The sequence below is a fragment of the Rhinolophus hipposideros genome (genome assembly GCF_964194185.1).
Source record: "Rhinolophus hipposideros genome assembly, chromosome: 14".
In the NCBI taxonomy this organism is placed as follows: Eukaryota; Metazoa; Chordata; class Mammalia; order Chiroptera; family Rhinolophidae; genus Rhinolophus; species Rhinolophus hipposideros.
The window spans coordinates 16,773,745-16,789,162 of record NC_138060.1 but is presented as its reverse complement, the minus strand read 5'-3'; the positions used below and the strand labels follow the sequence as shown (position 1 = coordinate 16,789,162).

At 39.8% G+C, this 15,418-nt stretch overlaps 1 protein-coding gene across 2 annotated transcripts in view; it reads right to left on the bottom strand.

Annotated features, from left to right (window-relative positions):
- Positions 1–204: 204 nt before the first annotated feature.
- ARHGEF3 (Rho guanine nucleotide exchange factor 3) overlaps positions 205–15,418 on the bottom strand; it is a 61,669-nt gene continuing 46,455 nt past the window's right edge. For both annotated transcript variants that reach the window (XM_081072948.1, XM_081072949.1), the window contains exons 7-10: positions 12,680–12,937; positions 7,383–7,553; positions 4,618–4,804; positions 205–2,406 (exon numbers count right to left, since the gene is read on the bottom strand). In XM_081072948.1, coding sequence (XP_080929074.1) covers positions 2,054–2,406; positions 4,618–4,804; positions 7,383–7,553; positions 12,680–12,937 — 969 coding nt within the window. In that variant the 3' untranslated portion in view covers positions 205–2,053. The remainder of the gene's footprint in view (positions 2,407–4,617; positions 4,805–7,382; positions 7,554–12,679; positions 12,938–15,418) is intronic.

The window sequence follows — 15,418 nt, the reverse complement described above, 5'->3', positions numbered from 1 at the left end:
GTCACCTGTACTAGCAGTGAGACCTAACACTTTTCTGTAACAATTATGACATCACTTGACACATAGTATAGATTCATGATATAGTTATGGAAATGAATAAATGTCCTAAGTTTGTATTTGAGCACAAGCAAAAATTTTGCAAAGAACCTCCCAGAAAGATGGTTGAAATTTGACATTTGTAGGGCATATACTGGACACAAAGAGGACAACATTTTAATGTCATTTATTTGAAATGCTTTCAGAAAAGTTTAAGGCCATTATACAAAAACATTCATTTCATCAAAACATTCATTGACTTTCTTCCAATAGGCCAGCACTTGACAGACCCTTTTTCTCAACACACTGGCTAAAGTGGCCAATGTCTCCTGCAAAGAATGATTCATTCTTTTCTCCATCATCGAATAACTTTTCTCTGCTTCTCTCTGCAGCAGGTTCATTCACTCGCTAAATCAATTAAGAACTTGAGAAACAAGCAGTTTTAAATAAACTTGAAATAGAAAAAAAATCACCATGTTTAAAATCTATAAATACAGAAATATGTTTACAGGGTAAAATTGACCACAGTATTTTTTTTGTTTTTGAAAAATAAGTAATATACCTTGTGTTTATATTGATAAATCTTGTCACACAGCTTCTCTGAATGCACGTGATAGATGTACATAGTAAAATGACAGCATAGTATGTACTGCTTTCCTTTCTGTAAACTTGAAAGACACAGAAGATTAAAAAAACTTGTTTTGGCAATAATTTAGAATCATTACTACTAGTGCTGGTGTGGGTATAATTTTGCACAGGTCATTCTTAATATTTACACTCACAGGTAGCTTTTCTGTGTATTCAGTTAACTTTTTTAAAGATCTGTTACCCACCCTGCACTGTAAATCAGGGCTGGACAAAGAGGTTACTAGTTTGGCTAACTGATCCTAATTAGTCATACAGTTAATTAAGTTGGCCTCTGAAGAATGTAATTATGATTCTGATCGCAGCACAGAGCCGGAGACAGCAAACTCAGGACCCAAAAGTAGAGCAGGACAACCCAAAGCCCTGGCTTTTTCCAGAAGGGCACTGGCCCTTGCTTTTCTCTTTTAATGTTTCTCACATCAGGTCACAAGGAAATACTTCTTCCAAATTCTTTTCGCATGTTTCTGTAAACAGTCACTGACTCAGTTTCAGTCTCTTTTCCTCATCTCTCTATTCATGTTCTAAAATATGAGTAGACATAAGCAGATGAAACAAAATGCAGATGGGCTTTCTTGTTATCCTGTCAGGGTTTTCCAGGTCCTTTGAATTCTATTCTCATGTTTTAGGCAAGAAATGGCTCTCTGAGACAAGCCAACAACTATGACAGAGCCCCCCTGGTGCAATGCACATTTCAGTTCAAGATTCAGAGCTGACAGCTGCTTTTGTGCTGGTCCTTTTAAGGTAAGACTCTTATTGTATGTCTTAATAGATTATTGCATCAAATTTATGCTGGATGACATTGCAAGGTCAAGAGAGTGCTTCTTCTTTTGCAAAATTAGGCCTCAAGAATCTCTAGGGATGTTTACGTGCTTTCTGATTAGATAACATCGAACTAAGTTTGTTGCAAGGATTTATCTTTCCCAGTTTTCTTTCAAATGCCATCACGATACACGAATGATTTCCTCATGACGTTTGCAAGGCTCTTTAAATTCTGTGTCTTCAGCTTCCATGTCAAAGAACTAGAAACATGGAAGGACTCTTTAAGCAATCTACATGAAACAGTAGTTCAGAGATTTTTTTTTTCTATTTTATAAAATCCAGCAGGACATTTGAAAAAAAAAACTTGTTCAAGTACCTCTCCATCCATCCAGACACTTGTGAAATACAACATAGGATAACAGTTGCCACCGATTCCAGCTTACACAGACAGATTGGCAGTTACAGTACTAGGGACAAAGGTACAGATACAAGAGACTGCGTCAACATGGTCACAAAAGTATTAAAAAGTGCTTTTCCAAACTGTTCCATGTGTGGAATGCAAACACTGTACAGGATAAGACATAGGGCTACTTCCAGGAAGTGCATGCTTCTGTCAGACGCTGCTTTCCACGTGCCTGCTGTTCCCATAGGAAGAGTCTGTCTGTTCCATGTGCTCACAGTCGAGACTGACCTCACTTGTGTCCATACTACAGTCTGATTCACTGTCTGATTGGTCCATCTGCTCAAGTTTTGTTTCTCCCTGTAGCTCCCTGCTCCCGGTAGCAGGATTCAGGAACGGTCTGTCAGAGTCAAGAACTCCAGCCTGTCCAACAGCGCACAGGACTGTTTCTTTGGCTTGACGAATACAGTTGAGCCACTGCTGTTTATTGAAGGTGTCATTGGCTTGTAGTGAGTGGGTCTGACTTTGGGATCCATTTTTGAAACTTACTCTGAAGAAGTTTTTAACTAGAAATGAAAAACACATGAAAAAATGGTCAATGGACAGATATTTCCCCAGGCTAAAAATAACCCATGTAGTGACACTAACCCTAGCACCCATGGCAGACATCACTAATCGATTATAAAGTGTGTCCCACTGACCTAGGACACAGCTCAGCAGTAACCTGCAGCCACCATCAATCAACCAGAATTGACACAGGTCTAGCTCTCAGGTGCCTTCAGAAGCCAGCAAATGGATCTCAGCCCAGAACAACTAAGTCTCATGTTTCAGGGGACCTCAGAGTACTGGTTACCAAACGTGGCTGCATGTCAAAATGTCCTAAGGAGCTTGTCAAAAATATAGATGCCTGGGCCCTTGCCTTAGAGATTTGGATTCAATGGGTTGATAATCTGTAATTTCAACAATTTCCTTAAGTTAGAGCTTTTTTTTCAAGTTTAAGAAGCTCTTAGTAACATCAAACATGCCCATGACCCTCCACACGATAGTACCTTTTCATTTAGTATCCAATGATTGAGAAAATATGTAATGACAGAACTGTTATAAATTTGGTTTCATTTAAAAATGAAATGGTATTTTAATTACTTCAACAGGAGTTACGTGCATTTAAAAAATCGTAGTGCACAATATGGAAGGCATTTTGTTTAGTTTAATAACAACAACAACATCAATTGGCCTTTAATGGGCCCCACATGCCACATGCCATGCTTGGATCGGTCAGTTCCCTTGCATGATCCCTGCAGCCAACAGACTGGGAACCACCACTTCTGATAAATTCAGGCTCCAATCTTTGCTCTTGGGCAAGCGCCTTAACTCCTCTATGTCTCAGTTTCCATATTTATAAATTGGGGGAAACAAAGAGAACCTACCTCATAAGGTTATTATGAGGAAAAAATGTGATAATTATAAGGTTATTATGAGGGATACATGTGACATGTAAGTCCTTATACAATGCCTGGCACGAGTCAGTATTCAAGAAATAGGTTACTATTACCACCATCACTAGAGTGGAGAGACTGATGAGCAAGTACGAGGCAGTACATATTAATTACTTTGACGATATGATACCAATGTTAACTCAAGGGCTCAAATGTCACTTTCTCAAAGAAGACTTCCCTGGCCATTTCATCTAAAAACAGATCTCTTACTGCTATGCCCACCTATTCCCTTACTTGGTTTTAGTTTCCTTAACAGCACCCAAAATATTTATTTGTTTCTCATCCACCTCCTCCATCACAGTGTAAGCTCCACAGGGACAAGGAATTCAACTGTTTGGTTCACGGGTGTGTACTAGTGCCTAGAACAGGGCTTGACACGCAGGAGATACTCAATAGACATTGCGATCTTAGCTTCTCTTGATTAATTCCTTTGTTTATTCAGTCTCAAGTTAGAGCAGTCCATTTGAGTAATTACAGACGAACCCTCAACCCACCTGACCATTCTTACAGCTCTTTAGAGACAAGTGTGACAGCTCAACTAAAAAAGCCACTATTATGTAAATGGTGTCTACATAGGGACTATTTTAACCATGCTTTTTTTTTTTTTTTTTTTTTTTTTAGATTTATTGGGGAATATTGGGGAACAGGCTCATCAGCTCCAACTCGTTATCCTTCAATCTAGTTGTGGAGGGTGCAGCTCAGCTCCAAATCCAGTTGCCGTTTTCAATCTTTAGTTGCAGGGGGCACAGCCCACCGTCTCATGTGGGAATTGAACCAGCAACCTTGTTAAGAGCTCATGCTCTAACCAACTGAGCCATCCGGCTGCCCCTCTGGAAGCTCAGCGGCAGCTCGTTGTCTTCAATCTTGTTGTGGAGGGCACAGCTCACTGGCCCATGTGGGAATCGAACCAGCAACCCTGTTTTTCACAGCTCGCGCTCTAACCAACTGAGCCATCCAACCACCCTAAGCTTTCATCTAACAGAAAGAGACAGAGAAAGGGAGCTTCAGGAGTACCAGTTATGTGCAGATAAGTTCACTTGCAGTATCTTACTTAAGCCTTATAAAACCTTATGAAGTAGGTATATGTACACCCCCACTTTGCAGATGAAAAACTGAGGTTCACAGAGATTAAACAAAGTTACACAATCAGCAAGTGATGAGATAGGACTGGAATGCATTTTGACTCCAAGGCCATAGCTCTTCTATTCACCAGCCAGCCACTCCCTTTGAACCACTATTGCCAAAAACATCCAAGGGTTCAAAACAAGTAGTCATCCGTACTTCTCTCATTGTTGCTGAATGCCCCTCGCAGAGAGCCACCCAGCCTCACTTCTCCATCTTGCAGGTCTTCCAGGAGGAGGTCCTTCACAGGGATCGGCTGTCGGTATAACTGGTAGCAGAGCTGCTCATTGTGGGTGACAGCTCGAGTGATCACAAGCACTTCTTGGAATAGGAAAACATGCAGTTTCTAGAAGAGAAGAATCCATAGGATTTCTTTAGTGAGTAGTTGATTAGTGTGCAGGTACCAAATTCACACTTGATTATAAACTTCTAGGCTCAAATCTACCTTCAGGAGAACAGAAGTTGGCCAAGTTAGAGGCAATTTTCAGATGCCTCTATTGCCTTTCCTAGAGCAGTGCCTTCCTAGGGCCCCCTGGAGAAGGCCTTTCTGTCTACAGACACCTGCAGCCATGACTGCCAACTCCAGGGGCGTTATTCATATTGCAATTCACAACCCGTGCAGACACACACAGACTCCGGCTATCATAAGAAAAAATGAGAAAGAGGACTAGAATGAAGGGGGTAATGAGGGAAAAAAAGTTAGTACTTCCCTGGCTTTGGTTTATGTTACCCGACATACTTTTAAGAGATCAAAATGAACAATAGTCTATAAAAGATAAAACTGGTCTATCAAAGCCTAACATTCATCTTTGCTTCCCCCAAACCTCCCAAAACACTTGTCCCTTCAACCACAGAGCTGATTATCAGCTTCATCCAGGCTCTCCAACGCGGAACGCTGCCCATTCCTGAGGAAACCAGAGCATGCTGCCTTAGCCACAAGGAAAGAAGATCAAAAAAGTTGTCCTTCTCAGTTAAGTTCATCAGAACCTCAGTTCTCTGAAGAAGTTGAGCTTAAAAGGCTGACTACTGATGTGTGTGTTGTGGGCAAAAAGCAAATCTGAAAAATAAAGGCTTGTGTCAAACCACATCATGAAAGCGATTTCGCTGGGTGGAGCGGGGGTAAATTGGCTCCATTCAATTCCAAATGCCAGACCTTTCTCACTGTTTGGAAATGCTTAGCAATTGAAGTCAAAAGATCCACAACTTTGCAGCTGGGTTCTGGTTTTCCAGTAAATATGTGGGATTGTCAACCCAGGAGTCTCAAAAAGGAAACCAGAAGAATAGGGGTAGAAACTCACATTAGAATCTTTTTTGTTTGTTTGTTTGTTTGCTTTTGGTTGTAGAACAGTAATATTTTTCTTTTACTTCTTGAGTCAGTTTTTCAAATAAATAGTAATATCTTCTTTTTTATTAAAGTATAGTTGACATACAATATTATATTAGTTTCAGGTGTGCAACATAGATTGGCAATTATATTCCCTAGAATGTGATCACCATGACAAGTCTAGTAACCATCTGTCACCACACAAAATTACTAGGATATTATTGACTATGTTCCCTGTGCTGTACATTATATCCCTGTGACTTAATCGTTTTATAACTGGAAGTCTGTACTTCTTATTCCCCTTCACTATTTTCACCCATCTAGAATCTTGATTTGGGTCAGGGAAAGCCACATTCGGCAGTATCAGATAATTTTATATTTGGGAGAAATGAGACTTGTGAGTCCCTCACCTCTACCCCACCACAGACAGACAGACAGACAGACAGAAACATACATGCATGCCAAAACTGTACAAACTAAAGCTCAACCAAATGCTGGCTGGAAGTTCTGCATGGGGATGAGGGCAAGGGGCACAGAGGAATGAGATTTAATGTTTACCAAAATGATTATGCATTTAAAACAATTGAAAAACACATTAAAGCACAAAATAACCAAGCTAAAGGCTTGTTAAGGGGGGAGGAGGTAGTAGAACGAATGTGTTGAAACTTTTCCTTTGGGAGTGGAGGAGGGAAGGTGTTGGTCATTGTTTTACATACTAAACATTATCAGAGATATTCACACTGTTTCTACTGCAATCAATCCTCTAGCCAAGGTCGGCAGTTTGAACTCAGATTATCTGGGAAACCTTTAAAAAATATCCCTTATTTATGAATATTCACTGAGGATTCCTCTTCTTAGTTGCTTTTTGCCCTCAAACTATTGAACTCTTTTCCTGACCCAGGTCTGTTAATAATGGCTTCTCTAATTCTACTGGGAAAAAAAAATTAAAATAAACCTCTCACCCCAACTACTATCTTTGTTCTCAAAAATCTGTCTGCCTGCAGTATGAACTAGAGTTCATCTTTAACACCCTAGCCACATCCAACTAGAGAATCTCAGTCCTTGACTGATGGACAGAAAGAGAATAGGCCCTTATCCTACAGAAAAGAGTTTCTCATAAAGCTAAATGCGTTCAATTTAAGAGCTGTTTCTCTGAGATCACACACTTTTAACGTCCTATTAAAATCACCTGTTATTTTCTGATATCAAAGTGGGAGGAGATAACTGTTCTGTATTTGTTTTTGAAGATTATGATCAAACAAAAAGTTGGCACCTCTATATGGGTTTCCAAAATTCTTTAAACTACGTACGGATGTGAAATTTTAAATAAATAGATAAATTATAAACATATGTATTTATAATATATGTTATTGGTAAATTATAACTAATAATATATAAATATGTATACAATGTATATAATTATATATATATCTCTATATATGGGATTCTATGATATAAAAGACACTGGAAAGGCCATTTTTGTCTAAAGAGTGTGACCCTGGACAGGGAAGGCATAGTAATAGGAAACTCAGCATTAAGTGGATTAAGTGTTGGGGGGGGGGGCCCAGGATGAGAACACTGAAGGGGAGCAACCACTCACCACGCCCCGGTTGTTCTTGAGTTCGCCATGACAACACAGCACTCTTGAGCTGTCAATCAGGGAGTCTTTCTGGCCTTCCTCCAAGTAGAGAAGCCGCTCTTTATAATAGCGGCATTCAGATTCCCCAGTCTTGGTGTTGATTTCTGCCACGATTCCCTGAATGATATTTATCTATGGAAACAAAGAAGAAAGTATGGGGAAAATGAGCAAACTATCCACACCAACAGGTCCTAGGGGCTCAGTCCAGAAGATCACCAACATACACCTGGCTCTAACTCTGAGATGCTGTTATCTAAGTTGCGGTTTTGGGAAGAGGGAAAAATAAATAAATGCTTTTTAACATATTGTATCTGTCTATCCATCTATACACATACACATAGATACATATACACACGTATATTTATTTGTACACATATACAGATATTTATATTATACATAAAACTAATGTTGACGCATAATTTTATCTGAGAGGACGCAATATAAGGTACAGCTTTCAACGTGCAGGACTCATAATACTGAACTCCACAGGGCACATTTCTTAAAACTATATTCAGTCTTGCCCATGCTTATAGCACATGTGAACAAGTAAATTAGGGGTAGAGGGATTTCATAGCAATGGTGGATGCAATGTTGTTAATACAAGGTGACGCAAAATGCAACAAGAGTATAGCACTGAGACATGATCAGTGGGCGTTTATTTTGTTGTCCTGTCACATGGCTAACACGTCTAAAAGTTAGAAAACAAAGGAACAAGAAATTAGTTGAGTAAAAATTCAAAGATGTTTTGTTGTCCTGTCACATGGCTATGCTTTGTTGTCTTGTCACATGACTAACACATCTGAAAGTTAGAAAACAAAGGAACAAGAAATTAGTTGAGTAAAAATTCAAAGACACCAAGCAAAGGTAAAGTAATGGCTTCCTAAATATGGTCCTCTGTCCCCTAATAGTGAAAAGACCAAAAGGCCCATCTCCCTTGTGGTGGTATTAACTGAAAAGAACTTAACAGAGGAGAAATGTTAATAAGGCCTCTTCTTTGTCACATTTATTTCATGAAAAAACAAACCAGTCTGAAATGCAGGATTTTAAAAGAGGCCTTTACTCAGCAAAAAGCTACAGATCCAGTAATGTGTTAAAGTGGTGGTGAATTCTAAGATTGTTAAGTGATTCTTTTTCACATGCTAGCAAAGTGATACCTTCTACTCAAAGCAACTGGATGAAAACTTCTACCCAGTTATAACTTGGCACTTCCATGCAAGTTTGACAGAAGATATTACAGCTCTGAGCTGAGATCTGGTGACTGTATCCTATGAACAGATGTATAATCTGTACGTTTTTGTAGCTATTAAGTGTTTACAAGATTATTTATTCTTTTGTCAAAATTTGGTTGTAGCTCTACTTTGATAATTAAAAAAAAAACTAACACCTTAGTTTTAAAAATATAGGCTCTTTTGTTATAAAAGAATCTTTCTGGCCTTTGATATCAACCTAGTATTAAATCTGTCCTGTGAAATTAATCTGAATTTTGTTAACACAAAACATGTAATTCATAGAACACTTTTTTCCCCTCTTGGTTTTCAAAGATGACTGATTATTTATTATTACTTTCAAAAACAAACAGAAATATACTAAAGCTATGACTCATCTTTATAATTAATTCAACTAATGTTTTTTGAGCATCTGTTCAGTGTTAAACTAGATGGTGGCATTCAAAGAAATAAAACAGGGTCTTTATCCTCAAGAAGCTTAAAATATGTGGGAGGTAACTGAGCAACTGTTTCATGTCTACCTTATCCTCTTTACTACATTTTTTAATATGTTGTAGAATCCATATTTTTCCTTGTGTTTAAAGACCTTAGCATTAATTGCCGTTACTCATCTTATCAATTAATTATTATTAGGTACATCTGGGAAGCTGGAATTAACCAGGGCTTGAGTCAATTTTCTGAGTTTCCTGCAAGTATCCAGGAAACCCAAAAGAAGATGTACTACAGACCTAAAAATGTGTGTGTTCATTTCCTAATTTAACTCAGGAACTGAAGAACTGGCATATCACACGAAGATTAATAAACTCAAATGCCAACGGGGGGTTTCTTAGGCAGCTTTGACTACTTTCAAATGGTGCTTCTTTCTCTGGTGTTTGAAAAAGTATAAAGAGACAACAATGGAAATGATCAGTGTTATACCATATTCTGTGTGTACATTTATAATAGTTAACTCTGGGTCTGCTTTACTAAAAACATTATTTTGTATTTCTATCCACTTGTATATTAAGAGTCTAATCTCTCTGCACTGGCTCTTGAGAAGAATTTATTTTGCAGAATTGCAGCAAGGAATCAAGTTAAATATAACAGATTGCCAATAGTCATGGTAGCTGTGCATTTAAATTAAATTTATTGTTGCATCTCTCATCAGGGTTCAAACCGAAGGGAAGGGACTGGTAAAGGGAGATGATGAGAGATACCTGGTGACAAACAGAACAGGGATTAAGCCCACATATGCTGGAGTCATCATCCTCAAAATGAAATCTGAAAGCACTGTCTGTCTAGTCCCTTGTGTGGTAATATCATCTACTCGTAGGCTCCTGACATGAACCAAAAATAGCACCCTTCACTGTTGTTCCATCAAAAGAAGGACTGTTCTTCGCATTGATTCCAGTGATTTTTATTTTTATTTTTAAAGGAGCTGGGGAACAGTGGCGGGCCAAGGAAAGAGATGGTCTGCGGGATCATTTCCTGGCTGAAACAATCCTGAGAATTTAAAATGTTAAACAACTAGATCTCTGGAATGTCTGAATAGGCAAAGTCCTCTTTTAAGAAGTTTTCTTTTGGGGGAAATTTCTACCAACTTCCAAAACACTATTAAGACATTCTAATAAAGGCGTAGTAGTTTATCCACTGCATTAAAAGCAAGACCCTTCTTTAAATTTAAATCATAGGACTGAACGGTTGGTGTAGAAACAATTTACTTAAAGTTCTCTGATATTTTTTCTTTTCATAGGTGGAAAATGTATTCAGGGAACATATAAGCCAAGCTACACTGGTACTGTGGGTTTTACGTTTATCAGACATTTGCAATGTACCCAAGAGTACAGGGCTAAATATTTCTGCTCATCTGGGGTAATGCCACAAGGATTTTGAAAAGAAGGGGAAAAAATTGCTGTGCCTCTCTTGTGTAAATGACTTGCTCTGAAGACATGGTCAAATGCCGGTATACCATGCTTCATGCACAAATCTGCCTCAATAACTAGGTGCATAGTCTACTTCTGAAAATGGCATCGCATTTTACACACTAGGGAAAACTGGTACATCCTTTTAATATTGCAAACAACCGTATTCTTTTCTATCTGTTTTTAAATTCAAACTTTAGCTCACTGGGTGTTTTTTTACACAGAGCATTATTCTTGCATGCTGCATATCACAGAGAAGACATTTTTACAATAAAAACTCCAAGCAAGCTCGTGTGCTTCAAGAAAGTAATTATTTAGACTAGCTTGAGCTGCCTGTTGTTTTCATTCTTGTAGACCACACACTCACTGGAATAAAATATGGAGAGGAGGCAACTCTATTGCAGTCTTCTCAGTAATAAAAACAGACATGATGAAGTGAGATGGGCCTCATCCCTAGTGCCTGCATCCCCCATCGTGCTGGACTGGGGGCCTGGTCTGTGTGTGTCAGCCTGCCAGGCACATCAAACACGTCATGAGTTAGGAGAGAGTCTTTCCTCATTCTTTTCTAACCCTACACGGAGGCACCTGGCCCAGCTCTGCACCAGTGAGGCCTCTCCACAAAGCCTGGTGTCCAGACAGCTTTCTGTAATTTGAAAGACCACAGGACTCAAAGCAGCTAGGCTGTCAGTTCCATGGGGTAGGATCATAGAGAACTGGGAAAGGCACAAGATTTGCAGTTTACACTGACAGGGTTCAGACAGCAACTCCGTCAGTTGCTGGCTCTGGGCGTGGCGAGTAATTTTAGCCCTCTAAACCTCATCTGGTAAACGGTCCTAATAAGAACAGCCCCTCATAGGTTACTATGAGGATTAAATGAGATACATAAACTATAAGGCAATTACACAAAGCTCTTTTACTAGGTATTTAGGAAATGTCAGCAGGGATTCCAGTTGTTCTTGTTACTATTACTTATTATTACGAAACCCTTCTCTGGGAGGAGATAGGCAGTTTGCTCAGCAGGTGCAAGCCTTCCGATTTTCAAAGTACCTCTGCATGTCCTCTTTCTGCAGTGGACCTTAGAGTGCATTACCCCAGATCCAGTGAGAAAACGGGCCCTGGGAATTGGTTTCTTAGCCCCCAGGCCCACTGTCACCTCTACGAGCAGGCCCTCATGACTGCACTCCCGGACTGCTGCTGCAGCTCCCCCACTTGCCTCCCTGTGCCCAGTCTCTTCTTCCTCAGTCCCTTGTCCTACACATGAGGAGAATAACATGCCCACGGTTATATAGCTGGTCAGCGATGGAGCTGGGATTTGAATCCTGAATCCCAACTACTTAGAAAAAAAAAAAAGGAAAAATGTCTCAATTTTATATTTAAAACCCTGTATAATCAGATCTGAACTCCCATCCTCTGTCTTCTCTCCTGCTGCTTTCTCAGGGCACAGATCCATAGTAGTCCCCAGGCAGGCCCTGTGCTGTCATTTCTTCACACCTTTGCTCGGGCCACTTGTCCCTCCTGGCCTGCCTCTCCTCTGCCTGCCCTACAGGGCACCCAATCAGAGCCGAGCTCTCTGGGGGTAATGCTCACAGATTGCAATATTCTCATGAGATGAACCCCATTTTTCCTGGTTTTCTATTGCTGCTAGGGAAGAATCCATATTTCCCCAAACTCAGGAAACATTCACTGATGAGTAGGCCTAGGTCCCCACTGCAGTCGGTTGAAGAGAACTAAATCTTAAATAGGTGTTGACTTCAAAAATGGGCTTTGTGGCGAAAGTAAAAGGCAACTCCCATTTGCTAACTAAACAAAGATATTCAATGTAAAATCTCCACAGCGATTTTAATCCTCACAGCAATAGTAATGCACAGATTACACGGTCACCTATATAAATCAAGAAATTTTAGAATCAAAGGGACCTTAGAGCGCATTTCACAAATACTACATTTTATAGGTTAGGAAACTGAGGCAGGGAGAGAAAAAGTGACTTGCAAAATCATGGTTTGTGGCAGAGCCACCCCTGGAACCCAAGATTCCTGAGTCCCATGTACCCAGGGACCCTTCACTCACCCATTTACCAAATCCTCTACCACTATGGGGAGAAAATAACAAGGGAGGAGAGAAACAAACTTACAGCTTCTTCCAGGTGTTGCTGATCTGGATTATCATTTGGTGTGTGCCTCAGGATTTCTCGAAGAAGCAGAGGGTATTTTACCAGGCGACTTCTTGGAATATCGAGGAAATTCCAGAGATCTAGTTTGCGGCTAAAAGGGGATTCTAAACATCGCTGCAGGAAATCCTGGACTCGATGATCTTGTTTTTTGTGGTCCAGCAGAGCTTTGGCGGCTACTTGATTGCTGCAGTAGCTGTCGTAGGAGCTGAGACAAGGAAGCTAAGAAAGGAACATCAGAAGAGGGTTGGGGTGTTAAAATAATTGAAGCTACACGCCAGTATCACTTACTGGGACTGAACAAAACCGAAATGGTCTCCAGGCCTGGCCAACATTCCTTTATCTGCATGGCTGGAGGAGACAGACCAGTGGAGTCTTCAAAATGGCAGATGATGGACAGTCGTTTTAAGCTCTGGCTCGCTTGCACAAAGTAATTGTCTTAGTTGCATGTTTACTTCCTCGATTGTTAAGTCCCCTATCCTAATTTTTTTGCCTTTCTGCCAATCTAAGCTAGAAATGAACTGAAATAATTGCATATGCACACAGTTCATCATTTTCCTAAACTTCCAAAAGTATCTGGTGAGGGGAAAGCCTATTAAACAAAATATATAGAGAGAATTTTTTTCAAAATTATTCATAAGAAACTCATCTAGAAGACTTAGTGGCATTGAGGGGAAAAAAAAGAAGAAGAAAAGCAGCAAGGAGTCAGGTTCCACAGCCATCCCTTTGTGTGGCTTGGTGCAAGCCCTCCACATTAGCTTAAGGTTAACTGATTCCAAGGTGGACCAATCATAAGAAACTCCAAGAAACAAAAGGATAATTAATAAACAATCAGATGCAGGAAGCATTCAGAAAAATCTTTTAAATTAGTTCTGACAGGCCAGAAATGATTCTTGGCTCTAACTAATGGTTAACATCACAATACCATGCAAAGAACAATTTAAGCTTCAAGATTTTGGAACACTTCAACTCCACTATCTCCCTTCCAGCAAAATACTAATTTCTCTGACATGTCCCATCAGTCAAATTGTGCAAACACGGCGTGAGAGACTCCGTGAAAGGGCTGCTCACCTCCCTTTTCCACTCCTCCCGCTTCGTGGCACCCAAGATGGTGCATCTTAATACATGGGCTGTCAGCGTCTAGAAAGTTATGCGAGGACTAAAATGCAGCCAATGGCCCCACTGTATGCTTCTCTCCCTTGGACTAGGAAGCCACATTCATCATGATACTTCTTCTCTGGAGGGATGCAGTGCAAAACAGTGGCAAGAGGGTCTTTCATTTCTGCATCCTCAGTACTTTGCAGTGGGCATACTATACAGCAAAGCTTGTATTTCAAATGAACAAATAAGTGAATGTTTAATGGATTACTAGATTAGGTAATATTTGATGGCTTGGGAACATGGCTTAAAAATAAATCTGAACAATGGGTCAAAGTTTAAATATTCTGCTGCTCCTTCTACACCTTTTATTGAAGTTATTTTATCAGTGACTGAAACCAAAAAAATTATACCAAGGAAATAATGCTTAAAAAGTTCACTGTTGAGTTTACATTCCCTGGAAATGTCTACCTTCCTTACATGTTATGAAAAACATCTATCTGTGTTAATAAGATCTGCAGAAATTCTTTCCTCAACCTTGTACTTAATAGAATGATAATTCGTACTTATACACACACACCTCCCCCCCAGACACAGCATTGTGGCTTGTAATTTAGATTTTCATAGTTAATTAAAACGAGCCTGAGGCCCTCTTAATTTCATTTCCACTTCCTCACCATTTAAAGAGACCTGGAAATGCCCAGTGTTTTCATTATGAAGAAACAAATCAGCAGTAACCATCGGATGTAAACTAGTGAGGAAGCCCGACCACACTGTTGCTCAGCTCTCCAATGAATGGGCCATGACTCTCTGTGATCCTGCCGCCCCTGCCGCCATGGCAACCGGGCTCTGGTCCTGTGTTCACACCTGACAGGGTGCTCATTTCCTGGGCATGACCTGACAGGCTATCTGGTTTAGCCCACTGGCTAGAAAAGACCACAAGTGATCTATAACTAGATAGGGGGATGAAGAATGTACATATCTTGGTTCCCAAATACATGCACGTACACTTATATAAAATACGAGAGGTGATAACACAGTGGCTAAGAGGGCAGACTCTGGAACCAGGGAGAATCATGCTCATAACCTAACTCGGTTACTAGTAGTTTCTCTCCTTACAAAACGCATATACTACTGTCCTCTCCTTCAATAAGACAAGGAAGATAAAAAGTGTAGCATGAGCTTGGCTCCTGGTTAAGAATAAGTGCTAGCTATCATTATTACTTATCCCTAGAATATTTTTATTGAAAAAAGTCATGGTTTAGAGAAGCAAAACTATTTGCTCAGCTGGAGACAAAACCAGTCTGAAGTGTGTTCTTTCCCCATTCCTCCCTCCAAATCTCTGAACTACTCACCATTTCTTTAGATTATCAAGAAAAAATGTATAAGGGAAACTCACTTTTTTTTTTTTTAGAGAAGTTCTATCTCCCTAACATTGTGAAAAACGACAGAACAAACCTATATTTTTGCTCCCATATACCCTGCCTCTCTCTTGGAATTAAAATTTAATTAGAACCCAAATTAACATGAAAACTTGCTGCCTTGGAGGGCTTATAAATTATTTTATGACGTTAGCATGAAAAAACGCTAGCATGAAGATAAGTC